We start from the raw sequence: 24,620 nt of genomic DNA on the forward strand, positions 1-24,620 counted from the left end.
AAAAAAAAAAAAAAAAAAAAGAAATAGAGAATCTGCCTGTTAGTGGAAAATCCACATATACCATGCAAAGGAATAGCACGTCCTTGATTTAATTCTCCGATGAAGCCATCGTTCCCCGTCTTTCTGCTGTATACTGGGAAAGGAGTAAGGACGCTATGGAGCGAAATGAATTTTGAGGATGAGAGGCTAAGCTGAAGATGAGGAGGGTGCTGGTGCTCAGGATTCAGGAAAATGGTGGGGTGTCCAAGGTGGCAGCATTGCTGCGTTCCTTTTTCCTAGTCCAAGTTGAAGATAATACTAGAAAACCACTGAAAGACCAGGTTTGGGGTACACTTTCAAAATGGCCAAGGTGGCCTTCAGCATTAAGAGACAAAAGACTGAACAGCCTGGACACATCCTAGGGGTTATTTTTCAGCCTTTCGCCTATTCTGGGGACAGTCTGATAGGGTTGGTTCCCAAAGAATATTTTTATTTTGTGATCTCTAGGTCAGTTAAAAAAAAAAAAAAAAGTGGTGGAAATGAGTACACCAATGTGATTTCTAGAACAATTGGGAATAGTTACCGGATGAGATGTGAAAATAAGAATTTTGGGGTTAACAAGGTTATAGTTAGACTTCTCAAAACATAGATTTAAATCATATTTATTTTGTAAATTGCTAGAGTCTGTCCATAATATATTACTTATTAGGGTGTAGAAACATTTGTGATGCTTATAAGGCCAGGAGTTTGGTTCCAAAATGCAAGACCTGTGTCACTATAATGAAATACAAACACGAGGTCCTGAGATTTGTTACGTAGGATTTTCTCCGTTCAGACATCCGTGTTATCTTTGATACTATCTGCTTTATAAGACTAAAGTTTATGTTCTAGGAAGAGAGTATTCCAGAATTTGGTGGAGGTTCCCCCATCAAGTCTCTGGAATATTTTTAGGCTCTTAACTCCTGTAGCATATCCAGCATGACAGGGCAGCTCAGGAGTACGAGTGGCTTGGCTAAGTGCTTTGGGAATTCCTCACACATTTTTAATTTGATAATAGGGTCAAAAGAGGTTACTTTACCCTGTGGGCGTTGACTTTCTCAAGCTGGCCGAGATGGGACTACAATAAAGATTTGAGCACTGTTGGGAGGAAAACAATTCATTTTAATGAATTCAATGAGTGTCATTTTGTGAAAATACTATGAACTCAGCACTTTTCTAGAATGAAAGTAAGGTCAGGGATGGTCGCAGAAATGCATAGGAAGGGGGCCCTGCTCTCAAGAATTAAAACCCAGTTGGGAGGGAGATAGGAAATGACTAAGGAGCAGGACACAGCACTCGTCAGGGCACGGCGGCTCACCCCAGCACTTTGGGAGGCTGAGGCAGGAGGGTCATTTGAGGCCAACACTTGGAGTCTAGCCTGAACAAGGTGATGAGATTCTGTCTCTACGAAAAAAAAAAAAATTTTTTTTTAAATCAGTGATCATGACAGCTATGGTTGTTTGAGCATAACTGTGCAAGGCACTGAATTGAGCACTTCGCTCCTCACAGCAAATCTGTGTGAATTATCATCCTCCTCAGAGTGTAGACGAGGTGAGAAAGGTTAAGGTACCCCACCAAACGTCTCTCAAGGACTGGGTGCTACAGGTGGGGGCCCAGTGCAGGTCTGCCTGGTTTGAACACCCCCCCGCCCCCCGCACTGCCTCTCTACGCGAACCATCAGGGCAACAGCAGGTGCAAAGTTGGTAACCTGGAGAGCTCTGCAAAGCCTAGACCTTGAACTACGGGAAAGATTTGCACAGGCAAAGGGGGTTGGAGAAGATTCTAGGTGGGTAGAGTGAGCAAGTCCTGGGGGAATGATAATATATTATAGTGAGACTTTGAGTGTTGCACTTGATAGTTTAGAAAACGCTTTCACATCTGTTTTCTCAGGATTTTACAGTATACCTGTGAGGTAGTTAGGGCAGACATCATTGTTCCCATAATAATGGAAACCACAGCTCGGAGTTAAGCTTGTGATTAGCATGAGCTGGAGTGAACCCAGGCTTCCTGGCTAAGGTACCATGCTTGGAGGGGACCTTAGCTGGTGCAGCACACTTTTATAGAGTATTTTAGTGGGATGGTTAATTCATTCGTAACAATAATTAATTCATACAGATATTAAATCAAGTCTACTTGTACGGATTGGATTTGGGTTGAGATTTCCTATCATACTGGAAACAGGTTTATTTTTTCCAGCATTCTGTCCCATTCATTTATTCATCAGACAAATATTTATTGCACCCCAGTCACCTGTGTGCCAAGCCCTGTTCTAGTTACTCTTTTCGACCTTCAGCCCAGTCCACAGCCTCAGCAGGTGAAGCACGCTGGGTGGTTGCCTTGCCGGCTGAGCAGGGTGGAGAGCTCTGAATTTAGAATCTCTTTTTGGTGGCTTTCTTGATGACAGCTGCCCCCATTAGGATCCTCAGAATCTCCACAAAGAGGACTCACACTTTTGCAAGTTAGGGAGTCAGCCCCCAACTCGTAATATGGTTCTCCTCCCTGGAGAAATGGGCAGGTCTGTGTATAAAAGGGGGCCAGTGGGGGCCTTCACCTAGAGTCAAGTGCCTGCGTCCTCCCCTTCTTGTTTGGTCACGAAGGGCGGGGAAGCTGGACCTTTCCTCCCAAAAGGAAGGAGGCACTGAGGTGTTGCCACAGGAGTGAGATGCGCCCTCAGATAAAATGAAGGGCCAACATGGCAAGAGGAGGGAAAGGAAGAGCCCCCAAATTCTGTTTTTCAGAAAGGAAAAGTCATTCTCACGTATTATTCACCTCTGTTCCTCCTCCCGGGAGCGCCTCTCTCAGCCGCTGGCCCTGCTGAGTCCTTGTGTCCCTATTCTCTTTCACAGCAGTTCTCTCCTTTTTTGGTGGTGGAGTGAAGGGGACAGAAAGCTAGGAGTGTCTCTTTGGGGTAGGAATGTGGCCAGGAATAGCAGGTATCACTGAGCCAGAGCTTGCCCGTGCCAGGCACTATCTGAGGACTTTGTACCTGTTATCCCATTAATTGTCCCGAGAAAGGTGGTGTTAGTCCCTCTTTATGGATGGAGCATTAGAGGAGCTGACAGAGTTACTCGGTGGCAGGGCCAGGCTGTGAGCCAGGGGGTGCCATTTCCAGAACCGTGCCCTTAGCCACGTGACCTGCTGAGCTGAGTGCACTCCTGTGGAGATCAGCATGCCCAGCAGATCAGGGGGAGCAGAGCTGCTCAGAAGAAGGTTGAGGAGACCCGGAGACCTTACATGTATTCCTCTGCAGGCCTCTCCGGAATATTAGGGTGTCCTGGTCTCAATGGCTTCTGGAGTTTGATACAGCACCCAAAATAAGTCTAACGATACTATGGGTCCAGAAAATGCTTCAAAAACAATTGCAAGCAAAGTCCAAGTTTAGAACAGGGTGTCCAACTTACAGCCCATGGGCCGTGTGCTGATTTTGTGAGGCCTTTTGCTTATCTGTAATATTGGCTATTACAAAACATATTCACGGACCTTTTTTTTTTTTATTTGCTAATTAGCTTTCATTAGTGTGTGGCCTAAGACAACTCTTCTTCCAGTGTTTTATAGAAGTGTGTTTCAGCAGCTGTGGGTGCAAACTTAGTCATTCTCTTAGTCCCTATTGTTACTTGAAGTGTAAGAGGTATTTGTAGTTGGGCTGTCTAAGTCTTTTTCATTTAGTCCCTATTCCAGCTACACCGGGAGTTTGGTGTTGCGACTAACTCAGGTTTTACAAGTGGGAAGCTAAGCTCAAGAGGTGAAAGTGATTTTCCCAGGGCCACCCCGTCACCAGTAGGTGACCACACTTTCAAGTCAAGTCCCTGCCGTCAGTTCACTGTGTTACAGCTGCTTCAAGTCCTGGCCCCACCTCTGCCCATCAGACCACATGGGCTGGTCTTAATACGCACCCCCTCGTCCTCTCCCCTGCACGGTGCCTGCAGCTGCCTTCTCAAGGATTCCAGAGTCAAGTTTATATCCCTTCACTGAGAGCTCGTTATACACAGTCCAACCTTCCTGAATCTGTATCTCCCTATCTGTAACTTTCAAAGTAGGACCTCTAGATTGTGAAGGGGTGGGCAGGAGCGTCACCCGGGCAGTACTGGGGGAGAGGGAGCAAAGGTTTGTTCGCTATCTCCCATGTGCTGAGCACTGCCTGTGCTTCATCCTGTCTGATTCCACCTCACACCAGCTCCAAGAAGGTTTTCTACTTGTAGATGAGAAAAAATGAGCCTTTAGAGATGTTCATTTGCCTGAGGTCACAGAACTGGCAGACGAGAACCTGGATTTGGACGTGGTCTGGCCACGGCTTGGCCAGGCCACCTGGGCGGGAGTGGCCCGTTCTGCTGCCCCTCCCGTTCTTTCTGTTTCTGGCTGCCTTTGCAGCCTGCCTCCCGCTCTGCCCTCATGAAGACACGTGCTTCGTCCCACGGTCTCATCTCCCCTCGGAATGAATGTGTCTTCCCTTCTCCTCTGCCCTTTCACCAGGCCAGTCTCTGGCTGCATCTCAGCCCGTTCCAGATTCTTCCTAGTACTTCAGATACAACCACAGCCAGAAGCCTTTGCAGTATGTGTCCTTGTAGGGTCGTCCAACATTTTGGAAGGAGAGTTGTCTTAGACCACACCTTAAGCACAAAAACAAAAGCTGAGGAGAAAAAAAAAAATCTGTGCTTAATTTTTATAGTATCTACTGCTACCACCGGTAAGCAGAAAAGTCTTCACATAACCAGCATGCAGCCTGCGGGCTTCCGGTTGGACACCCCTGGACAGCATAGTGACAAACAGTGAGATTTAAGTAAGAAAACCTTGCCTTGAATCTCAGGCTGGAGCTGTAATGCCTTGGACCAACTCCTGAGGAATTTTCCTTATTTTCTATAGCAGAGTGATAATGTTGGCCCTGACCACCTCATCAGATTATCCTGCAGCAGGATAGCAAATCCTATATGGTTAAACACTCTTTCAAACCGAAAAACACAGTATTCTTGTTTTTGTTATCCCCTTCTCCCTTCGCCTTCCAAATTAGAAATTATCTTTTTTACCGAACGCTTGGGTACCGAATACTAGCATTGCTCTTTTCTGGCACTTTCTATGACGGACTGCCTGATGTTTCCTTGTTTTTCTGTGTGGTTTCTCGTGCTCCTAGTCAGCCTGCAGATCTTCCCCCAGCACTGGCAGTTTCCACATTCAGTTGTGGTTGTTTGTTTGCAGGGCTCTGCTAATCTCCCCTAATGTAAATTGTCAGATCCTAGAGGGCAAGTGTGACCTGAATTCTTCTTTGGATTTTCGGGAGCACCTAGCCCGGTGCTGTATCTATAATGGGTCCTCAGCTGATAGGTGCTCAGACATCTGTTACGTAAAGGCACGAATATATTGGACGTTGTTGTATAGGACCCTGAAGATTTGTCATAAAATATACTACTGTGTTGAGATTCTGGAGACATTTGGTGAGCCAAACTGACTGAGATACACCTCACTTAGTTTGAAGAAGCTTTTGTAATGTACTAAACTAGCGTAGAATTTGGGATTTGTAATATTGATTTGTGAGATGCAACTTCTTTCTCAAGTCTAAAAGAGACCAAGAAGAAGTCACATGTGAAAGCCAGAGACAGGTTGAAAACCAAAACTGAAAAGTCACCTGTTCTGCTTGTTCCTTGTTCTGCCGTGACACTGGCCCTGCTTTATAAAGGTGCCTGAGAGAGTATTGACCTGGCCATAAGCTGATGCCGATGCTGTCTCTTCTCAAGATTCCTCATGAAGCACATTTTTCTACCTTAATTTAAAAACACAAAACCATACATTAAGCAACACCAACAATAACCCTTAGCAACTGTCACGTTTCTGGGGGAGCAGGGCCCTTGCACACAGTGGCCCGAGTTGCCCTGCCCAGGGTGCCCAGCCAGGGGCGAGCAGGGCCCAGGTGCAGCCTGCAGCCAGCTCAGCACGGCCCGGCCTGTGTGGGGCAGCATCTGTCTGGAGGACCAGCTGCCTCTGTCTGTTCTCAGCAACTGCCTTGTAAGTGGAAAGTGTGTTACATCATCATGTTCTACTTTTGCTCCATGGTCATGACCAGGTTGTTACAAATGGAAAAAACAATCTCCACGCAAGGCAGAATCTCAGGAGATGGAACCTCCCTGGTTCCCATGGGCGTTTGATTTTACTGGAATAAAAATAATGGAAGAAAATCATATGGACATCTATAAGGTAAAAGAAGGATTTCAGAGCAGTGTGTTGTGCATCTCAAAATAGACCCGGGCGTGACACGTGAAGTCTGTTCCTATAAGTAGTAGATTATTGGAGAGAAAGTGACGGGGGCCAGGAATGCATCTATGGGGACAGGGGGCCAGACTAGGGAAGGGCTGAAGCCCCAGCCTGTGGTGATCACAGACCCAGGGGCTGTCCTGGGTGCCTTAGAGTACTGTGTGCAACTTGAATGCCCCAAAGTCTTTACCATCTGATACTTTCAGCCGGAGACTCACACTCCTCAAGATGGCAGCTAAGGCCCTATGTGAACCACCACCTGTCTGCTTCCCCCTGCTTGTTCCTGACCCCTCTCTCTTGCCTCCCATGCACGGTCAGCACACACCTGGTCATTCCGCAGCAGCCCTGCTTCCCGGTGCTTGTGCCCACCACCCCTTGCCTGGAACTCCACACCTGCCCGTCCTCCCTCTTGGCCTGCCTCTCTGCTACCTGAGACTCCAGGCTGGTGTGTTTCCTCCAGTTGGTCTTCCCTGATCCCCCGTCCCCTCCCCTCCCCAGCGTGCTGTGCACATCTACAGCAGGGCACAGACGTTACTGGTGTGTCCCTCCCACTAGGCTGTCAGCTCCCCGAGGGTACACCCTGTATCCCACTGCCTAGCACTCTGCTGGTCACGCAGCAGACCTCAGTAAATGCTCACGCAATGAAAGAAAGGGGAATCCGATTTTAAATTTAATGTGAAGTGGTGAGAGCAGCCAATTTGGAACTTTGCTATCCAGCTCTTTTACCTCTGAGCTCCTGCCCTGGCTCAGGTGGTGAAATGTATCCATCCTGCTTAGTAGCCAGCGGGATCTCACACATCAGGAGCAGACTGTGTCCCCACTGACAGTGGAAACTGACAGTCTGCATTATTGGGTTAGTGGCAGTACTCCTTTGTAAAGGCAAACTGTGAAGCAGAACACATTTCTGTGCTCCTGTGTGCAGCCAGCCTCCCCCCACCTCGCAGACTGGCCCCTGGAATCTGTATCCCAGTGACCCTGGCACATCTCTGCTGGTCTCTGCCTATAGTGATGTCTGCTACCCTCGTCTCCATGATCCTTTACGCTGGTCCTTCCAGCGTTAGCTTAAATTCCTTCATGGCAAGACTTGGGTTTTAACTGTTTATTGTATTACTAATAAACAATGCTTGGCACAGAGAAGAGCCTTAATAACTATCTTTGAAGAAATGAATAAACGCGAGTTGGGCACGGTGGCTCACACCTGTAATCTGAGGCAGGTGGATTGCTTGAGCTCAGGAGTGCAAGACCAGCCTGAACAAGAGCAAGACCCCATCTCTACTAAGAATAGAAAAGATAGCCAGGCATTGTCTCAGCTACATGGGAGGCTGAGGCAGGAAGATCACTTGAACCTAGGTGTTTAAGACGGCTGTGAGCTATGATGACACCATGGCGCTTTACCAACTGAGACTCAGGGTCTCAAAAACAAAAAAGAAAGTATACCATGCTAAAACATGATATTAAATTAAAATGTAATTGCCACCAATTAGCTTATTGGGGGACAGTTTGTTGAGTTGAGATAGTTTCCTTGTGCACGATCGTCCCATACCGCCCTTGAGGTCTCCCTCCCACCCTCGAAATGTTGGTAGCATGAATATACATCAGTGTCAGGGCACCCTGTCTGGACATCATGACGACCCCAAACGCCTACATGTCTGAGCTACAGCATGGTCCTGAGCAGGCCAGAGTTGTGGGATCAGTCATTGTATAGACAGTTTTGAATGGAAAAACTATTCCATTGCCATTGACTGAACACACCTTCCTCAGCCACTGTCTGGCAGCTGCCAGTGTGGAGGGGGACAGACGAGAGGCCGTGCAGAACCAGCACAGCAGCGCATGACACAGCCCGGAGAGAGGGATCAAAGGCCACAGTCTGTTCGTGGGCAGGTTCCTGTGCCTCCTTCTGTACAAAAGACAACTTATGACCTGCATATTTGATAATATATTCAAAAGTCATTACGAAGTTTAGACAGATTCTCTTTTTATTTTTTCCAGACAATCAATATCCTTGTAAATGAGAATCCATAAAATTGTTTTCGTAGTACTACATTTTTTTTTCCAAACATGTACAAATATACTATGTTATTTGGATTCCAAGGGTTTTACAGTGTTTTTTACTTGGAATCAAATTTTACATCTGAAAGGTTAATGAAGAAAACTAATTATGCTATCTGGTAACTGAATGTGTGATGAGACATTTGTCTCTGTAATTAACAGCCAGGAACTTTTACAGTGTCATAAAATTGGATGCTACATGGTGTATTCTGAGAGCATTTGTTTGGATGAGGTGTCCAAAACAGAGATGTTTATGGATGATATAAAGTTGAACTGAAAGGCATTGCAGGTGTCTGTGGATCACACGGCATTTCTCATTGTTGAGATGGAAGCCAGAAGATTAATAACTTTACTTTGTCATGATAAAATAAGTAATGTGTTCTTGGAACAGTGGTACAGTACATAAGTTACTCAGTAATTCCAAGAATTTATTCTGTTCCAGGAACAATATCCTTAACAATTTATTTTTACAGAAAAAAGTTGATGCAACATAATAGACTATGAAGTTGCTTGTGTGGTTAATGGGATTATACCTCAAACGCAGCTTCACACCTACAAATAAAACGTAAAGAACCCCACAAAAAAAATGCAAGGTTACAGTATGACTTAAAAGCAGGAAGCCAGGAGATGCAAAAGTGAAAGTTCTTCTGCTAACGTTAACTCATTCTCATTGCACATATATAATTTTTTCGATTACTAGCAAGACTTTAATGGGTACCTTGATACGCACTGTGTGAAATATGGTGAGGGGCTGCTGCAGGGGGGTTAGGGTTAGCATTTCTCTGCAAGTTCAGCATACCTGTCTGTCACTCTGCTCTGAGAGGGACAGCCTGGTGCCGGAGCTCCGGGGGGCCAGGTGGCTCAGATCCGAACCCACTTCCCTTGTTTTACTTTGGTCTTCTGGGCAAGCAGCTTAGTCCTCTCATGTGTCTAGTGTGGGGAACTGAAATCCCTGTGTGGCATCTTTGATGCACTAGGAAGAAAGTGAAGATTAGGTGGCCCCTGTGGCTCAGTGAGTAGGGCGCTGGCCCCATATACCAAGGGTGGCGGGTTCAAACCCAGCCCCTGCCAAACTGCAACAAAAAATAGCCGGGCATTGTGGCGGCACCTGTAGTCCCAGCTACTTGGGAGGCCGAGGCAGGAAAATCACCTAAGCCCAAGAGCTGGAGGTTGCTGCGAGCGGTGATGCCACGGAACTCTACCGACAGCGACAAAGTGAGACTCTAGTCTCTTAAAAAGAAAGAAAGTGAAGATGAGACCTGTTCCTTGGGAAAGCTTTCAGAGGAAGGTGGCAGAATGGAATTTGGGCCCATGTGGCCTCTACTTGCCACCACCCCCGAGAGGAGAAGAGATTCTGCCACAAATGCCACAGATGTGTGTCTATCCCTTGCACATCAGGAGTACTGTTTTTTCTTCAGCTTTCCTGAACTGTCTTCCCATCATATCTGTTATTAGAACTTATTTATTTTTATATTCGTTTTGTTGATATTTATTGAGTAGCCACCAGTGCCAGGTTAGAAGATGTTACAACCCACAAGGTTGAGATAAGGAAAATTAAGGATTCCACAGGGATACAGAAGAGGGTCCTCCTGGGTCTGGGTATTATGGTAAGAAAATTACCCCTGAGAAAATGCCCTTGAAGCTAAAGGGCATTGACTGACTGATAGGGCTGGGGCTGAGGAGGAAGAGGGACCAGCCGCTGAGCACACTCCTGGGAACTGGAAGGCCTTCCTGTTTGTTTATTTTTGAATCAGAGTCTCACTCTCTTACCCCGGCTAGAGTGCTGTGGCATCATAGCTCACAGTAACCTCAAACTCTTGAGCTCAAATGATCCTCTTACCTTAGCCTCCTGAGTAGGTGGGACTACACATGCCCACTGCAACGCCCAACTAGTTTTTAGAGACAGGCTCTCACCCTTGCTCAGGCTAGTCTCCAACTCCTGAGCACAAATATTAGGCTCTCTTGGCACAGCGCCTATGGCTCAAGTGGTTAAGGCACCAGCCACATACACCTAAGCTGGCGGGTTCGAATCCAGCCTGGGCCGCCAAACAACAATGATGGCTGCAACCAAAAAAATAGCCAGGTGTTGTGGCGGGCACCTGTGGTCCTAGCTACTTGGGAGGCTGAAGCAGGAGACTCGTTTGAGCCCAGGAGTTGAAGATTGCTGTGAGCTGTGATGCCACAGCACTCTACCCAGGGTGACAGCTTGAGGCTCTGTCTCGAAAAAAAAAAAATTAGACTCTCCTGGGCCTCCCAGAGTGCTAGGATTCTAGGCATGAGCCACCACACCCATTCTGGAAGGCCTTCCTTAGGGCTAAAGCTGCTCAGCTTCCAATGGAACTGTTCTGAAGCAAGGCCTGGGCACTGGTATTTTAAAAGTTGCCCAGGTGATTGTAATGTGTAGCCAAACTGTAGAGCATAATTTTATGGTTGGGGGTCACTACAATACGAGGAACTGTATTAAAGGGTCACGGCATTAGAAAGGTTGAAAACCACTGCCGTAGGAGAAGACGTTAGAGCCACGCTGGAGAGCTGGGCTGGAGCCAGGCATGGAGGCCTCTGAGCCCTGCTAGGGAGCCGGGCTCTGTCCTAAGGTTACTGGTGCCCCATGGAGGCATGCAATTGAAATCCGATGTGCTATCTTGAAGATCACCCTAGCTTTAGGGTAGAATATAGACTAGGGGAGCAATACTGGAGGCCTTTGGCAGCAACCCCATTAAGTGACAATGGGAATAGGGTGGTAGTGGACAGAAGGGGAAAGATTCTGGAGTAATTTGGAAGTTACAGGAAGCAGGACGTGGTACTCGATGGGCTATGGGATGACTCCCAAGTCTCCGGTTTAAACAGCTAAGTTGGCGCTATTTACCAAGGCTAGGGGATAGTTGAGATAAAATAGATTTTTAGACTTGATTTTAAGGTTGTTTTTGAGATCCCCGTGTGAGACTATGCAGTAGGCAATCAGATAAATGGGTCTGGAGCACGGAAGTGGGGTCTGGGCTGGAGTCCTCACATATAGATGGTCCCTGGAGCCAGGAGAGAGGGTTGGTGGATCCAAAAAGAGTGTGAAGGGCAAATGTCTTCCTAGGCCAGGGTCCGAAAACATGGACATGGAAGGCAGCGTTTGGCACGCTGGTGAATGTGGCCTATAAGCAGGTCATGATATCAATGTAGTGGATTGTTACCGATGCTAACTGTAATGATAACACTAAAAAGAAGAAAAAAATAGAATAGAAGATATCAGGGTGCACTGCATGCGGGAGAAATACGTGTGTGAGACTTCTGTTGCAGTCACGTGCATATATCTGAATATGTGTTCTAGACCATTATAGAAAATATATTTCTTCTTGCGAATGATGGTCAGAAAAGTTTGGAAGCTTTATACTTCTGTTCCCTTAGCCCTGGAGAATTCCCACTAGCCTTACTCAGGGAAGGATGCCACGGGGCCCAAAGTTATCCAAGTGCTTTGAGATCCTTGGATGAAAAAAGCATTGCAAATGTGATACATTTTTCATCATCATTGGTATTATTTACATCGAAAATGGTAGCATGTTAACTCACAATGTTTTTAAAAATTAAATGGCTAAGGAAATGTAATATAGACAGTACTTAATCTTGTTCAGACTTACCTGATCCATGGTGTAGATATGTAAATTAGCATCCGGGAAGGAGGGGAGATTTGCATTTCTGTATTAGGGCTCTTAGAAGTTTTCTGTACAACAGAAGAGGATAAGCATTTCAAATTATATTGAGAAAGGGTGTCTCTTTTCCAAAAAACAAATTATGAACATCTTATCTCTTGCGGAATGAAGGCAAGCTTTTGGTTATATTACTATAGGAATTCAGAAGTAGCTGTTAATCTACAATCTCGTTATATTGTCAGCCTTTAAAGATTCTTGTTATATAGACTCTTGAGCACAAGTAAATTCTTATTCCACTTTTCTGAGGTTTTAATCTTTGGCTTTTACAGAAATAGCAGGATTCACATGAGCCACATTTTCAGTTTTTTGTTTGTTTTTCTATTTTTCTTTTTAAGGGACAGAGTCTTGCTGTGTTGCTGGAATGCAATGGCTTTTCATAGGCATGATCCCAGCTCCCTGTACCCTTGAACTCCTGGGCTCAAGCGACCCTCCTGCCTCAGCCTCCCAAGTTTCCAATTTAAAAGGAAATGTCTAAGGCTCATTCTCTGTTTGGAGCAGCACAGCTAGGTCGGGATCCATAAAGATGGCTTGGTCCACTGACTTCCTTATTCCCACCATGTGTGCTAATGTTGTGGCTGGGTGGTTACATGCTGGCTAGTTCAAACAGCTCTGTGCCGTGCGTGACGGCTGCCTGGACACCCTTGCCTATCCCCTCTGCTGTTCCGCTGGTTCCTTAAGCAGCTTAGAAGAGCATCAAAGTGCTGGGACCCAGGAGCCCCGGGCATCTGGAGCCAAGCTCCAATCTCACAGCCGCCGTTTGCTCCTGAGATCTGCTCGGCTCCCTCTCAGGATTAAATGTGGGCGGGACACTTGCCAGAGGGACTATCCTAGTCAGCGCTCCATTAGAGGGAGCTTGAATACTCTTTTCTCTAAACGCTTACAAATTCCTTTTTAAAATCCATCACTTGTAATGCGTTTCGTGAGAAAGTGATTGTAGGCATGTATTCCAAGGGCTGCAGACCACCCCGCGCCCAGTGCTGCCTTTCTTCCCCCCCTTTTGCTGCTGCCTCTGGCTGCCTCTTGGTTATTCCCACCCAGCTTCGTCCAGGATTTGCTGCTCAGAGCTGCCACTGCTGGTCATCTGTCTCACTGATGCAGTTTGCACCAGCTCCCTGTCTTCCGTGTACTCAGCCCCAGAGCACCACAGGGGAAAGAGTGCAAATATTAATAATTCTTCTAGATTGTTTTTCCTTTAAAAAAGTGAACACATCTTCATTTCAAAATCATTTTTGAAATTAAAATTTATAAAGTTGAAAATAAGATGTAAAGAAAAAAAGTAAAAGATCCTATCCCTGGCTCAGCACCTATAGCGCAGTGGTTAAGGCGCCGGCCACATACACGAGAGCCGGCAGGTTTGAACCTGGCCCGGGCCAGCTAAACAACAATGAGAACTACAACAAGAAAATAGCCAGGCGTTGTGGCAGGTGCCTGTAGTCCGAGCTACTTAGGAGGCTGAGGCAAAAGAATCACTTTAGCCCAAGAGTTTGAGGTTGCTATGAGCTATGACGCAAAGGCACTCTACCAAGGGCGACCTAGTGAGACTCTGTCTCTTAAAAAAAAAGAAAAAAAAAGGTCCTATCTCAATCACACTCTCTAGTGATGACCTGTTAATGATAGAGGCATGCGAAGTGTGTGTGTGTGTATGTGCACGCGCATATGTGTGTATGTATTACAAAAGAAGGAAATGAATTTACGCTGTGTGATATGTTGCAACTTTTTTTGCTTAACTGAATCTTTATTTCATTCATACTGAGTGCACAGTTTGAACCAGGCGGACTCAGGCCCTGCTTCTCAGCCACCTGGAGTTCTGGTTTGTCTCACACATACCTCCAGTACGTCAGGGTCTGCTGTGGTCTTTGCAGGTGTGAAGTGATGACCCATACCTTCATTCTGCTGATAAGCCATAGTTCATTTATCCAGTGCTCTGTTGATATATGTTTGCACTATTCCCACTGTTCCCTTTGGAAAGTGATGCTGCAGGGACTACTCACAGGTGCTTGTTGGAATATTTCTGTAGGATAAATGTTTTTAAGTGGCATGGTCAGAGTCTGCTTCAGAAAGCTTTTGCCAAATCACATCTCTACCAGCAGCATATGAGTGTGACTGTAACTGTATACCTTCACTAAAAATGGGCTTTAAAGATTTATAATTAAATTACAGACAAAGAATTTCATATTCATTTTTATTTTAATTATTAGAGAGATGAGAGGTTTAAAATGTTTATTGACCATTTTTTTCCTTTGTGAATTTCAGGTTTGTGTCCTTTGCCTATTTTTTCACTATTAGTATTGGCTGTCTTCTGTTTTGGTTTATGACCTCTTCCATGTATTGGGGGTTTTAACTTGGTTATTCTAGAATATTACGTGAAGGGGGGGTTTCACACCTAGTCATTTAATGATGGATGCCCTCACTCATCAGAGGAACGGGGAGGGCGTGCTGTACTTACTATAAAATAAAACTTGGTTTTCTCTGCTGGAAGAGCATTTGGGGAGAGGTGAGCAGAGAGACTCTCTGAATTGGGTAGTTGTAACTGTGCCATGTCACACTGTTAGGGAAACCTGTGCTGATTTCCTGTCACTTTCAGGATGAAGTCAGGCATCCAGGTCCTTCCGTGTCTCACTTCGCCCCATTCACCTCGGCTCCAGCTAAGTCCGCGTATCTGCGGCTGCCCTCTGTGCCTTGCTCTGCTCCCAGGCTCTGTGGGAGGCTGTTTTCTCTTTGCTCCCCCCGAGAGTGCCCGTGGGGACACTGGCACCTCTCACATCTCACCGTCTACAGGACTCCGGCTAGAGGCCTCCCAGTCTGGAATAGCCTCCTCCTCCCCTTTGCTCCTGAGACGCTTGTCACACCATTTCTAAGGCATTTATTGATTTCCTCGCTTTATCTGGTGAATCCCAGCCGCTGGAAGTGTATTCCTAGGAAGTGTGGCTGGAGTCATGTAAAAGCCTGACTTGGGGTCCCCGCGCAGTCCCCCTCCCGCTGGCCTGCACTTTTCCAGTGGGCAGCTGTGGAGCTGGGAGAGCCTGGCGTTGTTGTCCCAGGAGCCGGAGGGAGCTACACATCGCGGTGGGTGGATAACTGTTTTAAAATCAAACACAGACACAAGGAGAGTGTAGGTTAATATTTACATGTACTTTTAAGACAAAGCATAAAGACATCAAAGAAAACGGCTTGTTCCTTCTTCCCCTCCTAGGACTGGCCTGGCTTCTCACGGGGAGCTGCTCTCCCTTGGCGGTCAGTGTTCCCTGAGGGAGAAGTCTGGGAAGCAGCCCCCCCATGACAGCTGTTCTTGAGTCACATCCTAGTGTTTCTTTGCTCCTTTTGGTTCTTACACCCGTCTCAAGCCCTTTTTTGTCCTTTCTCTTCAAGCCCTATTTTCCAGCCTGGGTCCATAGCATTCCCTCCGGCACCTGTCCTGTCTGTGGCTGCCCCGTCCCAGTCACACCTGCCCCTTTGTCAGAAGTGGGCCGTTGTCCTCTCAGAGTTAGTGGTACATCCCTCTGTCTCCCAGGCCAGGCCGTAGATTCCTGAAGCCAAGAGACTGGGTGTTAATCTCTCATATTTAGTAGTAGAACAATATTTTATTATTTTTTAGGGGGGACAGTTTTTGGCCAGGGCCAGGTTTGAACCCAGCACCTCCAGGCACCACCCTACAATAAATATTTATTAAATGGAGTCTGATAGTATCTAGCTGGATTCGAAGGACTTCGTCCTTTAGATTTTGAGTGTCACACTTAGGTCACACTGCATAGTTCTCAGTTCACAGCTCAGATGTGGGGACACATGCCATCCAGAGGCTCCTCTTCGTGGTATTTGGCTCAACCAGTTAAATGACTCTGTGGCCATCCTCTGCCTCTCTCCTTCACAGTGACATCAGACTGTGCCATGTGAAGGCCCTGGGGCTCTTGATTGTCCCCCCAATGACTCCTTCAGGAATCTGGGTTCTGGCACAATCCTCAGTAGAGCTCTACTTTATTTTGAGGGGGTTCCGCTTTAGGTTGCATGTGAAAAAAGGACTCACTTGGAAAGTTATCACGCTGTCCCCTAGACTGCTGCTGAGCTAGGATCCCAGCCTTATGTGTCCCTGGTGAATGTGCCTGTTGTCCCCACAGGCTGCCATTGGGACCCTCATGGCACCTGCATGCTAATACAGAGCTGGACTGAGATGCCAGCACCAGGTGCTCTGGGAGCAGGGTCCACGTCAGATTTCTTCCCCTCGAGCTCACCTGCTCAGGTTGTGGCCAGGAAGCCTGCACCACAGCCCAAAGCCCACACCGCTCCCTCCTGCCGCCCTCACCCCACATGCCATCACTCTGTCCCTGCACTATGGCTCCAGGACAACCTCATGGGTTTTGAAGGGGAAATATTTTGGACCATATAGTATAGGCCTCGTCATCTTGTTCTTTCTCATAGATAAACTCAACTTTTTCCTACTTATTTTAACATGTCGTCGCCTAAAAAACACAAGGATTTATAAAGCAGTCTTTATTTTTCTTCAAGTACATTCATGGCGCTGTGCAACCATTACCACTCTCCAGTTCCAGAACTTTCTGGCCCCTCAGAGAAGCCTTGGTGATACCACCTGTCCGCACACAGGTCTGCCCTGTCCTCGCCTTCACCTGCGGGAGGGCCGGCCCTGCGGGGCCTCTGACCTTTAGCCTGGACGCTGCACTTTCAGTCCGTCTTGCTCGTTAATAAAGAGCAGTGTCCTCATGATACCCCAGGGTATCTTTGAAGATAATTCACTCCGTAGCAGTTTATTTCTTAACTTCCCTGGTTTTAAAAATCTTTTTCGTTGGCTTTTTCATTATTTCCTTGAGTTTCTCAAAGCCCTCTTTAAAATAGAATAAAACTGGACACTATAGTGTAGTAAGAGCCTGACCAAACTAAGTGTAGGAGGCTGGACCCACTCTAAGATTCTGCTGAGGTCAGTCGTCCTGCACGGCACCTCTGGGCGACAGGTTTGAGACTGAGTCAGGAGAGGGTGGAGTGGGTTCCGACCAAGGGACAGGTTTGACTCACTTTGCCAGCTTGGAAACAAGTGAAGTCATATCTCCTTTAGTGTTTGTGTGACTGTCACTAGCTCTACCAGCTAGATTAACAGGAGACCTAGGAACTCTCTGTAAGGCGTCCTCTTCCCCCTAAATCACCAGGGATACCCTAGGGCTCACTCCGTGCAGCGGGCCAGCCTGCTTATGGACATCCTCCAGTGGTGGTGGGGAGCACAGCCATGTCGTCGGCCTCCTGTGCCCACAGCTGCATCCCCATCGCCTGCCAATAGTCTACATTTTCTTTACTTAGACTCACCGCGTGCAGACTCCCCTGCAGCCGTCCATCTCCAGTTCTCTGACCTGTATTAGGGTCCACACAGTCAGTCAGGCCAGAGGCCCCACATGGGGTTAATCACCCAGCCCATAGATTTAACTTCTCCCCATCTCTGTCCATCTTCTCTCTCCTCTGCCACCCCTACGTGCTGGCATGGACTTGGCACCATTCACAGAGCCTTCCACAGCACTGCTCTGTCTGGTTTCTCAACCCAAACCAGTTTCACCATCATTATGCCAAAGTTGTTTTCATTTAAAAGAGATCATGAATTTAAAATCTCCCGGCGTAATAACCCCGCAGTTTCCAGTATAAACTCTTCTTCCTTCTCACACGTGAGACCTTCAGCTCCATCACCTGCCACATCCCGTGTGAGCCCCGAACTCCTGCATGTGGAGCTGCTGCTTGGGATAGGGGAGCTGGTGCTGTTCTGTGAGCTGCCTTTAGTGGCCAGAGAGCGATGTTTGGGGAGCCAGAAGAAAGACAACGCCTCCTTCCCCACCTGCGTGGGGATGAAGAACGGACAACCCTGCAGCTCGTCAGGTGCTCAGGGAGGAGCCGGTGTCCGCTCTAGGCGGGAAGCAGAGAGAGCCATCCGCAGAAGGGAGGGCTGCAGACCAGAGCACACAGAAGAGGTTAATAGCTGGGGAGGTCAGGACCATGTGGGGGAGCAACATCGATATAAAGGGATTTGGTAAAAAGAGGTTGAGAGATTTTGCGGGGGGACCTTCAGTTTGTACCCATTGATCTTTGTATCTCTGAGGCTTACGAAGCACTTGATGTTTGTAAAATAGTTTATTTCTGGTGCCTTTTCACTCCTTGCTATTATGTTGTTTAGTGTTGTGTTTAATTCTACTGGATTTCGTTTGGTTTTTGATAAGCCATTTCTTTCAATTACTTAAAAAGGATTATGGAATGCCTGCTGCATGTCGTCACTGGTTCATTCGTAGGCTCGGACATGGTGACTGTTCTTCCTGAGTTTCCATAGTGAGAAGGCACAGTGGACTTGCCATGTTTGCCTGCAGCCTCCCTGTTGGGAACGAAAGTCTCCAGCGACTGTCCTCCGCAGCCCCAGAGGCCTGGACAAAAGAGCCCAGGCAGGAGACCCTCTGGGGTGGCCTTGCAGTCAGGGGTCGGACTGGGACTCCGATGACACACCATATTGTGAAGGGGGTTAGGGTTTTGAATACTTACAGACCTCACAGGTGTGCATAGGCATACTGGGGGACCCCACACAGGTCCAGAGGCAGGCGGGGAGAAGGAAAGAGGGACCGTGGGCTGGTGCCATTGTCGGATCCAGGGTGTTATCCAGGCAGGTTTCCCCTGGGGAGTTTTAAAACCCAGTCGGCCACCCGGTGACCAAGAGATGGTCACTGTGGCGTATCTTCACAGTCCTCACAGGTGTGAGGGCCACACAGGCTGCATCCGGCTGTCCCCTGGGGAAGTAGCCCCCAGGGAGTGGCTGTTTACAGAAGTTATCTGGATCGACCACACTGGGGAGCGGAGATGGGCGATGCAGAACTGGAAGCCGTGTCCAGGTGGAACGTGGCTTCGGGAATAGCAATGCTACGTAAGTTACAGCACTCCCCACGCTGTGTATGAGCGAGACATCGTCTCCTTTAACCTGATTAACACAGTCGTGTTTGTGTGGTGTGTCCTGCTCACCTGGCCAAGTGGAAGGAGACGCCAAGCGGTGACTCCTGTGCTGCCCGCAAGGCCAGGTGTCATACACATTTGTATGTAAAGGACAGGGATCTAGTAGAACCTTGAAATCTAGAGAGAGGCAGAATTCAGCCCCCGCTCCTTTTGAGACTTTGTCCAACAAGTATAGCCACTGAACTCTCAAAAGGATTTAGGTTACGGTTATTTTACTAAGAAGCCAGCCACATGGCATGGACCCATTTTGTTAAAGGTTTATCAGTTTTTCCTAAAAAGACTGAGCCTCTTGAAGTTGAGCATGCGTGAAGATGTAAGGTAGACTTTGAAATAAATTAGGAAAATGTACAGGTTTCCTTAGGGAACCCTATTTCTGTAGAGAAGGGTCACTCCTTCCCTTTCCTGGTGTCCATGTGGAGAAGGCATTGATCCATTAGAACTAGGAAGATAGACTCGCCTAAGGCTTCCAGTCTCGGGCTCTTACTTTCCACCACTTTCTTTTAAAATCAAGAACCTGGGCTCCATTGGGTTAGAAGAACCCCCACCCCTTCTAAAAGGCACGTGCACCTTCTGGAGGCATCGGGAGCTTGGTCGACGCCTTAGTGACTGTGAAAAGGCCTGTGTCCTGTTCATGATATAGTTCAGGAAACTGAAGTCTGAACACACTGCGTGACCCGTCTGCCCTCCAGTAGGAAGGCAGTGCAGGAAGAAGGGAGTCTCAGCCTCCCGAGCACCTATCTCTGGTGTCCCCGTGCCATGCCCGCATGCTCTCGGAGGCTTCATTTCTGGTCCTCTGCCCCGTCTGTCCTCTCTCTGCCAAAGCCTGTCATCTCCCAGTTCCCTCTCCTCAACGGAGCCCCAGGACCTCCCCCACCCAGGTGGCCCCACAAGGGCAGTCACCTCCCTGCTGCTGCTGCTGGGGGTAGGTGCCACTCCTGAAAGCTCGTGGTCTCCCCTAAGAAGCCCCCCACCTCCCCCAGCCTTCCTCTTGGAGCAGAATCTGCAGTTACTGCAGGGTCATTTTTCTGTCCTTTCAGATGCCCCGCAGCGAGGGAGGGCGTGAGTGCGTTGTGAGGGTGTCCACCTGCCCCGGCCTTCTGCGGTCCTCCTCCTCAGCACCATTCCTTCCTCCTTTGTGCCCCCACCGGCCTTGTCCTGACGTTGTTGTTGCTGTTCCCTTGTTTTGTTCTGTTTAGCCTTTGGAAGGCACATCTCTGAAAGTCGTAGGGCAGCTTCCCACCAGAATCTCCTCACACTGTCACCTCCTCTCCTCACCTCCACCTGCAGTGGAAGGTTCTGGTTGTCAGCGGGAAAATATCAGTAAAGTTACGCAGAACTCAGGTCGCATTTTCACTCCCGTAGTGTTTATAGGCTTAATCCTAGAACTCTGAAGCCAAGGTCATAAGCAGATTTGCCCTTAGAAGGTTCCAGATTTCTCGTGACTTTTTCCTTTCCCTATGATAGCACTTTATCCTACAATCCTATCTGTGGAGCAGAAGTGGAACATCTGACATGCCTTTCTCTGGAATGTGCCAGGCTTAGGTGGAGAACCCAGTAGGCACTGACTCCAGAGCCAGGTGGCTGCCCGCTTCCACTGGGCTGGGCTGTGGTGGCTCTTTGCAGGGAGCCACACAGGAGGTGGGAGGCAGAAGGCAGCCACCAGCCAGAGCCAGTAGAGACCAGTCTGCCTGCAGCCTCGGATGCAGGGGTGACCAGCCTCATCAAGAGGGTAGAGGGTGGAAATGGCACAGGAAGGACACTTCCTCTGGCCCCAAAAGTGCTGTTAACTAGCCAGAATGTACCTGTCTGGATGCTGAAATTAACACCACGTTTGCCTGTGGGTTTATCCTTCTCAGTTCCTCTGGGAGCCCTTCCAGACACACCCGTTCAGACACACCTTGAGGAAGTTGCAGGTTTTGCTCACTCTGGGTTATCTAAATCACACCTGGTCATTCATTCTCGTAAAATCTAGAACATGATTTATTGTTTCTTTATTGTAATTTTCACAGGGTTTTAAAGTAGAAATAGTTTTGTTGCAAATACAAATATTTCTCTCAAGCATATGCCAACACATCGAAATATAAATTCAGAAATCTGTGTTATCTCTGTGTTTACCTATGTTCGATATTAAAGACTGAATTAATATTTTTATTACCATTTTTTATTAAATCATAGCTGTGTACATTAATGCAATCATAGAGTACAATGTGCTGGTTTTATATATAATTTGAAATGTTTTCATCAAACTGGTTAACATAGTCTTCACGGCATTTTCTTAGTTATTGTGTGAAGACATTTATATTCTATACCTAGTAAATGTCACATGTACCCTTGTACGATGCACCGTAGGTGTTCACTCATGTTCAATATTAAAGACTGAATTAATATTTTTATTACCATTTTTTAAATTTGAAGATACTTATTTTAAAGTAGTATATAAATTTTCCTATTTAGTATTGTAATATGTATGTAATTAATAAGCTAAATGCCTAAGTAGACCACACAAAATACCTAGGTTATTGTGCAGTTACCAGTTCTGTACAGAAATCTGGGTCATATGATCAGAGTGCCTTAAAACATCATTATGTTAAATGTGCTGTATTTATTTTCAGAGGCTATTCTTCCTAATAGATACGTTCTGTGGCCTTCTCTTTTTCTCATCGTCTAAATTTTAGGCATTCAGTAGAGTGACTGCGTGAGTGTGTTTATAGTCCTGTACTATGTAATTTCATAGTCACCTTTAAGTAATATTTTTCATTAATAGAAAGCATTTTATATCTGTACAGTTTTTCATCTTTAAGTAATATTTACGTACCCCCAATGCAGTAGAGAAATACTTGGTTTTTCCTTCCTTACACCGAAGGAAAAAGAATTTTAAAGAAAGAAATCAGTGCAGGCGAGGTGGGGTTCAGAGGGGCCTCTCACCTCTCGCCCTTGGTTGAGTAGTTGTGCCGGGAAGGAGGTGCAGCGGGTTTGGCGTGGGCGGGCCCAGGGAGGTGGGCTTGGCCTGGGAGGAGGGCAGAGGGGAGGTTGCAGTTTGCTTGTCTGGTGCTCCTGCGGCCAGTCACCTGGAGTGGGCAGGGACCTCTTGACATCACTGGGCTGACGTGATTGAGTCAGAGCACTGAGAAGACAAAGCCCTTCTTCTTTTTTTTTTTTTTTTTTTTTTTGAGACAGAGCCTCAAGCTATCCCCCTGGGCAGAGTGCCGTGGCATTACAGCTCACAGCAACCTCCAACTCCTGGGCTCAAGCGAGTCTCCTGCCTCCGCCTCCCAAGTAGCTGGGACCACAGGCGCCCGCCACAACGCCCGGCTATTTTTTGGTTGCAGCCGTCATTGTTGTTTGGCGGGTCCGGGCTGGGGATTCGAACCCACCACCTTAGGTGTACGTGGCTGGCGCCTTAGCCAGTTGAGCTATAGGCGCCGAGCCACAAAGCCCTTCTTCTTGCCACACTGACACTTGGTACATCTCTGTCCCCTAGGCCATTCTCTCTGAAGGTGATAGAGCAATGTGCCACCCTGCTGGTATGCCACCCAGCCCATTCTCAAAAACCCCTGAATCCCAGGGAATCCCGTGCCTTCTTGCTCATCTTCCCCTGCCTGCTGAAGCCAGCAGACAAGTCCAGGCAGGGTTTCCATGACAAGGGGTGGCTGTGGCAGGTCAGAGCAGAGGAGTTCGGCCTCCCAGGCCTCTCCTGGGTCCTCCGTCTCAGCCTGTTTTCTTATGACATCCTCACTTAGAAGTTGCTTCTAAAGAGGGAATTGTAAGTGTACCCCTGCCGACACACACTGAAGAAACTTCTTTTATGATCGGAGAGGTGACCGGAACAAGATTAAGATGGCATGCACCAGGAAAAGGGTTGGCTTCTTCCCAACATGCACCAGGGAAATGGTTTCTTCACACCATAGCCGGTTTTCCTACTTTGCTTTTATGGATTATTTAAGTTTATAAAATCAGTAATCTTTCCCATTTCCAGAGAAGGGTGGATTTTTTTCCTTCTTTTTTTCTTTTTTGAAAGTAAGCGACTATTTTTCTCTTTTGCTAATTTTACAGTGCTAACTTTGGCTCTGTTTCCATTAGGAGATGAAAGCATGGAAATTAAAAAACAAATTACAGGAATGAGAAGATTGCTGAATGACAGTGCTGGGAGGATATACCAGCGAGTTGGCAAAGAAGGAGAGAAGCTAAAAGAAGAGCCCCAGGACGTGGACTTGGTCTGGCCTCCACGTCTGAACTCGTCCGCTGAGACGCCCCCGAGCCTCCACCCGTCCACACGTGGTGCATGGAACGAGCTACCGCCCCAAAGCGGGCAGTTCTCAGGGCAGTACGGCACCCGTTCTAGAACCTTCCAGAGCCAGCCCCACCCCTCTGCAAGCTCCAATGGTAGGATCATCATCAGACATTCAGATGCCCTTGTGGGGGGTTGTACTGGCATGTTTCATTTCTAAATATTCAATATGTTCTTTGAGTTCAATTTATTAAACCCTTCCCTACTTGTGTGTGTGGTTGTGAGACAGGGTCTCATTCTGTCACCCAAACTGGATGCAGTGATGACAGCTCACTGTAGCCTCCACTTCCTAGGCTCAAGTAATCCTCCTGCCTCAGATCCCTCCTGGGACTATAGGCGCACACAGCCACACCCAGCTAATTTTTTTATTTTTTATAGATATGTGGGGTCTTGCTATATTGCCCAGGCTGATCTTGAACTCCTGGCCTCAAGTGATCCTCCTGCCTCAGATTTCCAACGTGCTGGGATTATAGGTGTGAGCCACCACACCCAGCCTAAACCCTCCCTTATTCACCTTCTTTTAAAAGGCAGGGAAGACATAAATGAAAAAGTTGAAGAGTATTAAAAAAAGAACAGAATGGAGAATCGGGAAACACTGGGGGAGCTTTCAGTGTTATCAATGACGATTTCCTAGTAGAGATTTCAACTCTTTAAGAAGTTGAAGCTGTCAGGCGGCACCTGTGTCTCAGTGGGTAGGGCGCCGACCCCATATACAAGGGCGGCGGGTTTAAACCCAGCCCCGGCCAAACTGCAGCAAAAAAATGGCTGGGTGTTGTGGCAGGCGTTGAGTCCCAGCTACTCAGGAGGCTGAGGCAAGAGAATCGCCTGGGCCCTGGAGTTGGAGGTTGCTGTGAGCTGTGATGCCACGGCACTCTACCGAGGGCAATAAAATGAGACTCTATCTCTACAAAAAAAAAAAAAAAAAAAAGAAGAAGAAAAAGAGCTTGAAGCTGTCATTTGCCTGAATACAGATGTTACCATCACTAGAGGCTGAACATTAGGGCTCCCTGTGACCAGGACGCTCCCGTCCTGGTCAGACGGGACCTTGTTAATACGTCCTCTTGCTTGCTCCTTGGCTTTTCTTGTTATCACCAGAGTCCCAGGTAAAGGGAAGGCTGGTAACCCCGTATCCCAGACCCCCACACCTCGGCTTCAGCCGCCTGTTCTAGTACTGAACAAATGATCCCCATTTTATAACTTGCTTCATTTGCAATGAAAACTATTTCTTGGCTCGGCGCCTGTGGCTCAGGCGGCTAAGGCGCCAGCCACATACACCTAAGGTGGCGGGTTCGAATCCCCAGCCCGGACCCGCCAAACAACAATGATGGCTGCAACCAAAAAATGGCCAG

At 47.5% G+C, this 24,620-nt stretch overlaps 1 protein-coding gene across 1 annotated transcript in view; it reads left to right on the forward strand.

The window, feature by feature from the left end:
* The window catches only part of BEND7 (BEN domain containing 7), an 81,477-nt gene that overhangs the window by 4,190 nt on the left and 52,667 nt on the right, over positions 1-24,620 (forward strand). Inside the window, exon 3 of the mRNA XM_023511433.1 lies at positions 23,064-23,366. Coding sequence (XP_023367201.1) covers positions 23,064-23,366 — 303 coding nt within the window. The remainder of the gene's footprint in view (positions 1-23,063; positions 23,367-24,620) is intronic.

Source organism: Otolemur garnettii, unplaced genomic scaffold, assembly GCF_000181295.1.
Source record: "Otolemur garnettii isolate 467f Iridium unplaced genomic scaffold, OtoGar3 scaffold00019, whole genome shotgun sequence".
In the NCBI taxonomy this organism is placed as follows: Eukaryota; Metazoa; Chordata; class Mammalia; order Primates; family Galagidae; genus Otolemur; species Otolemur garnettii.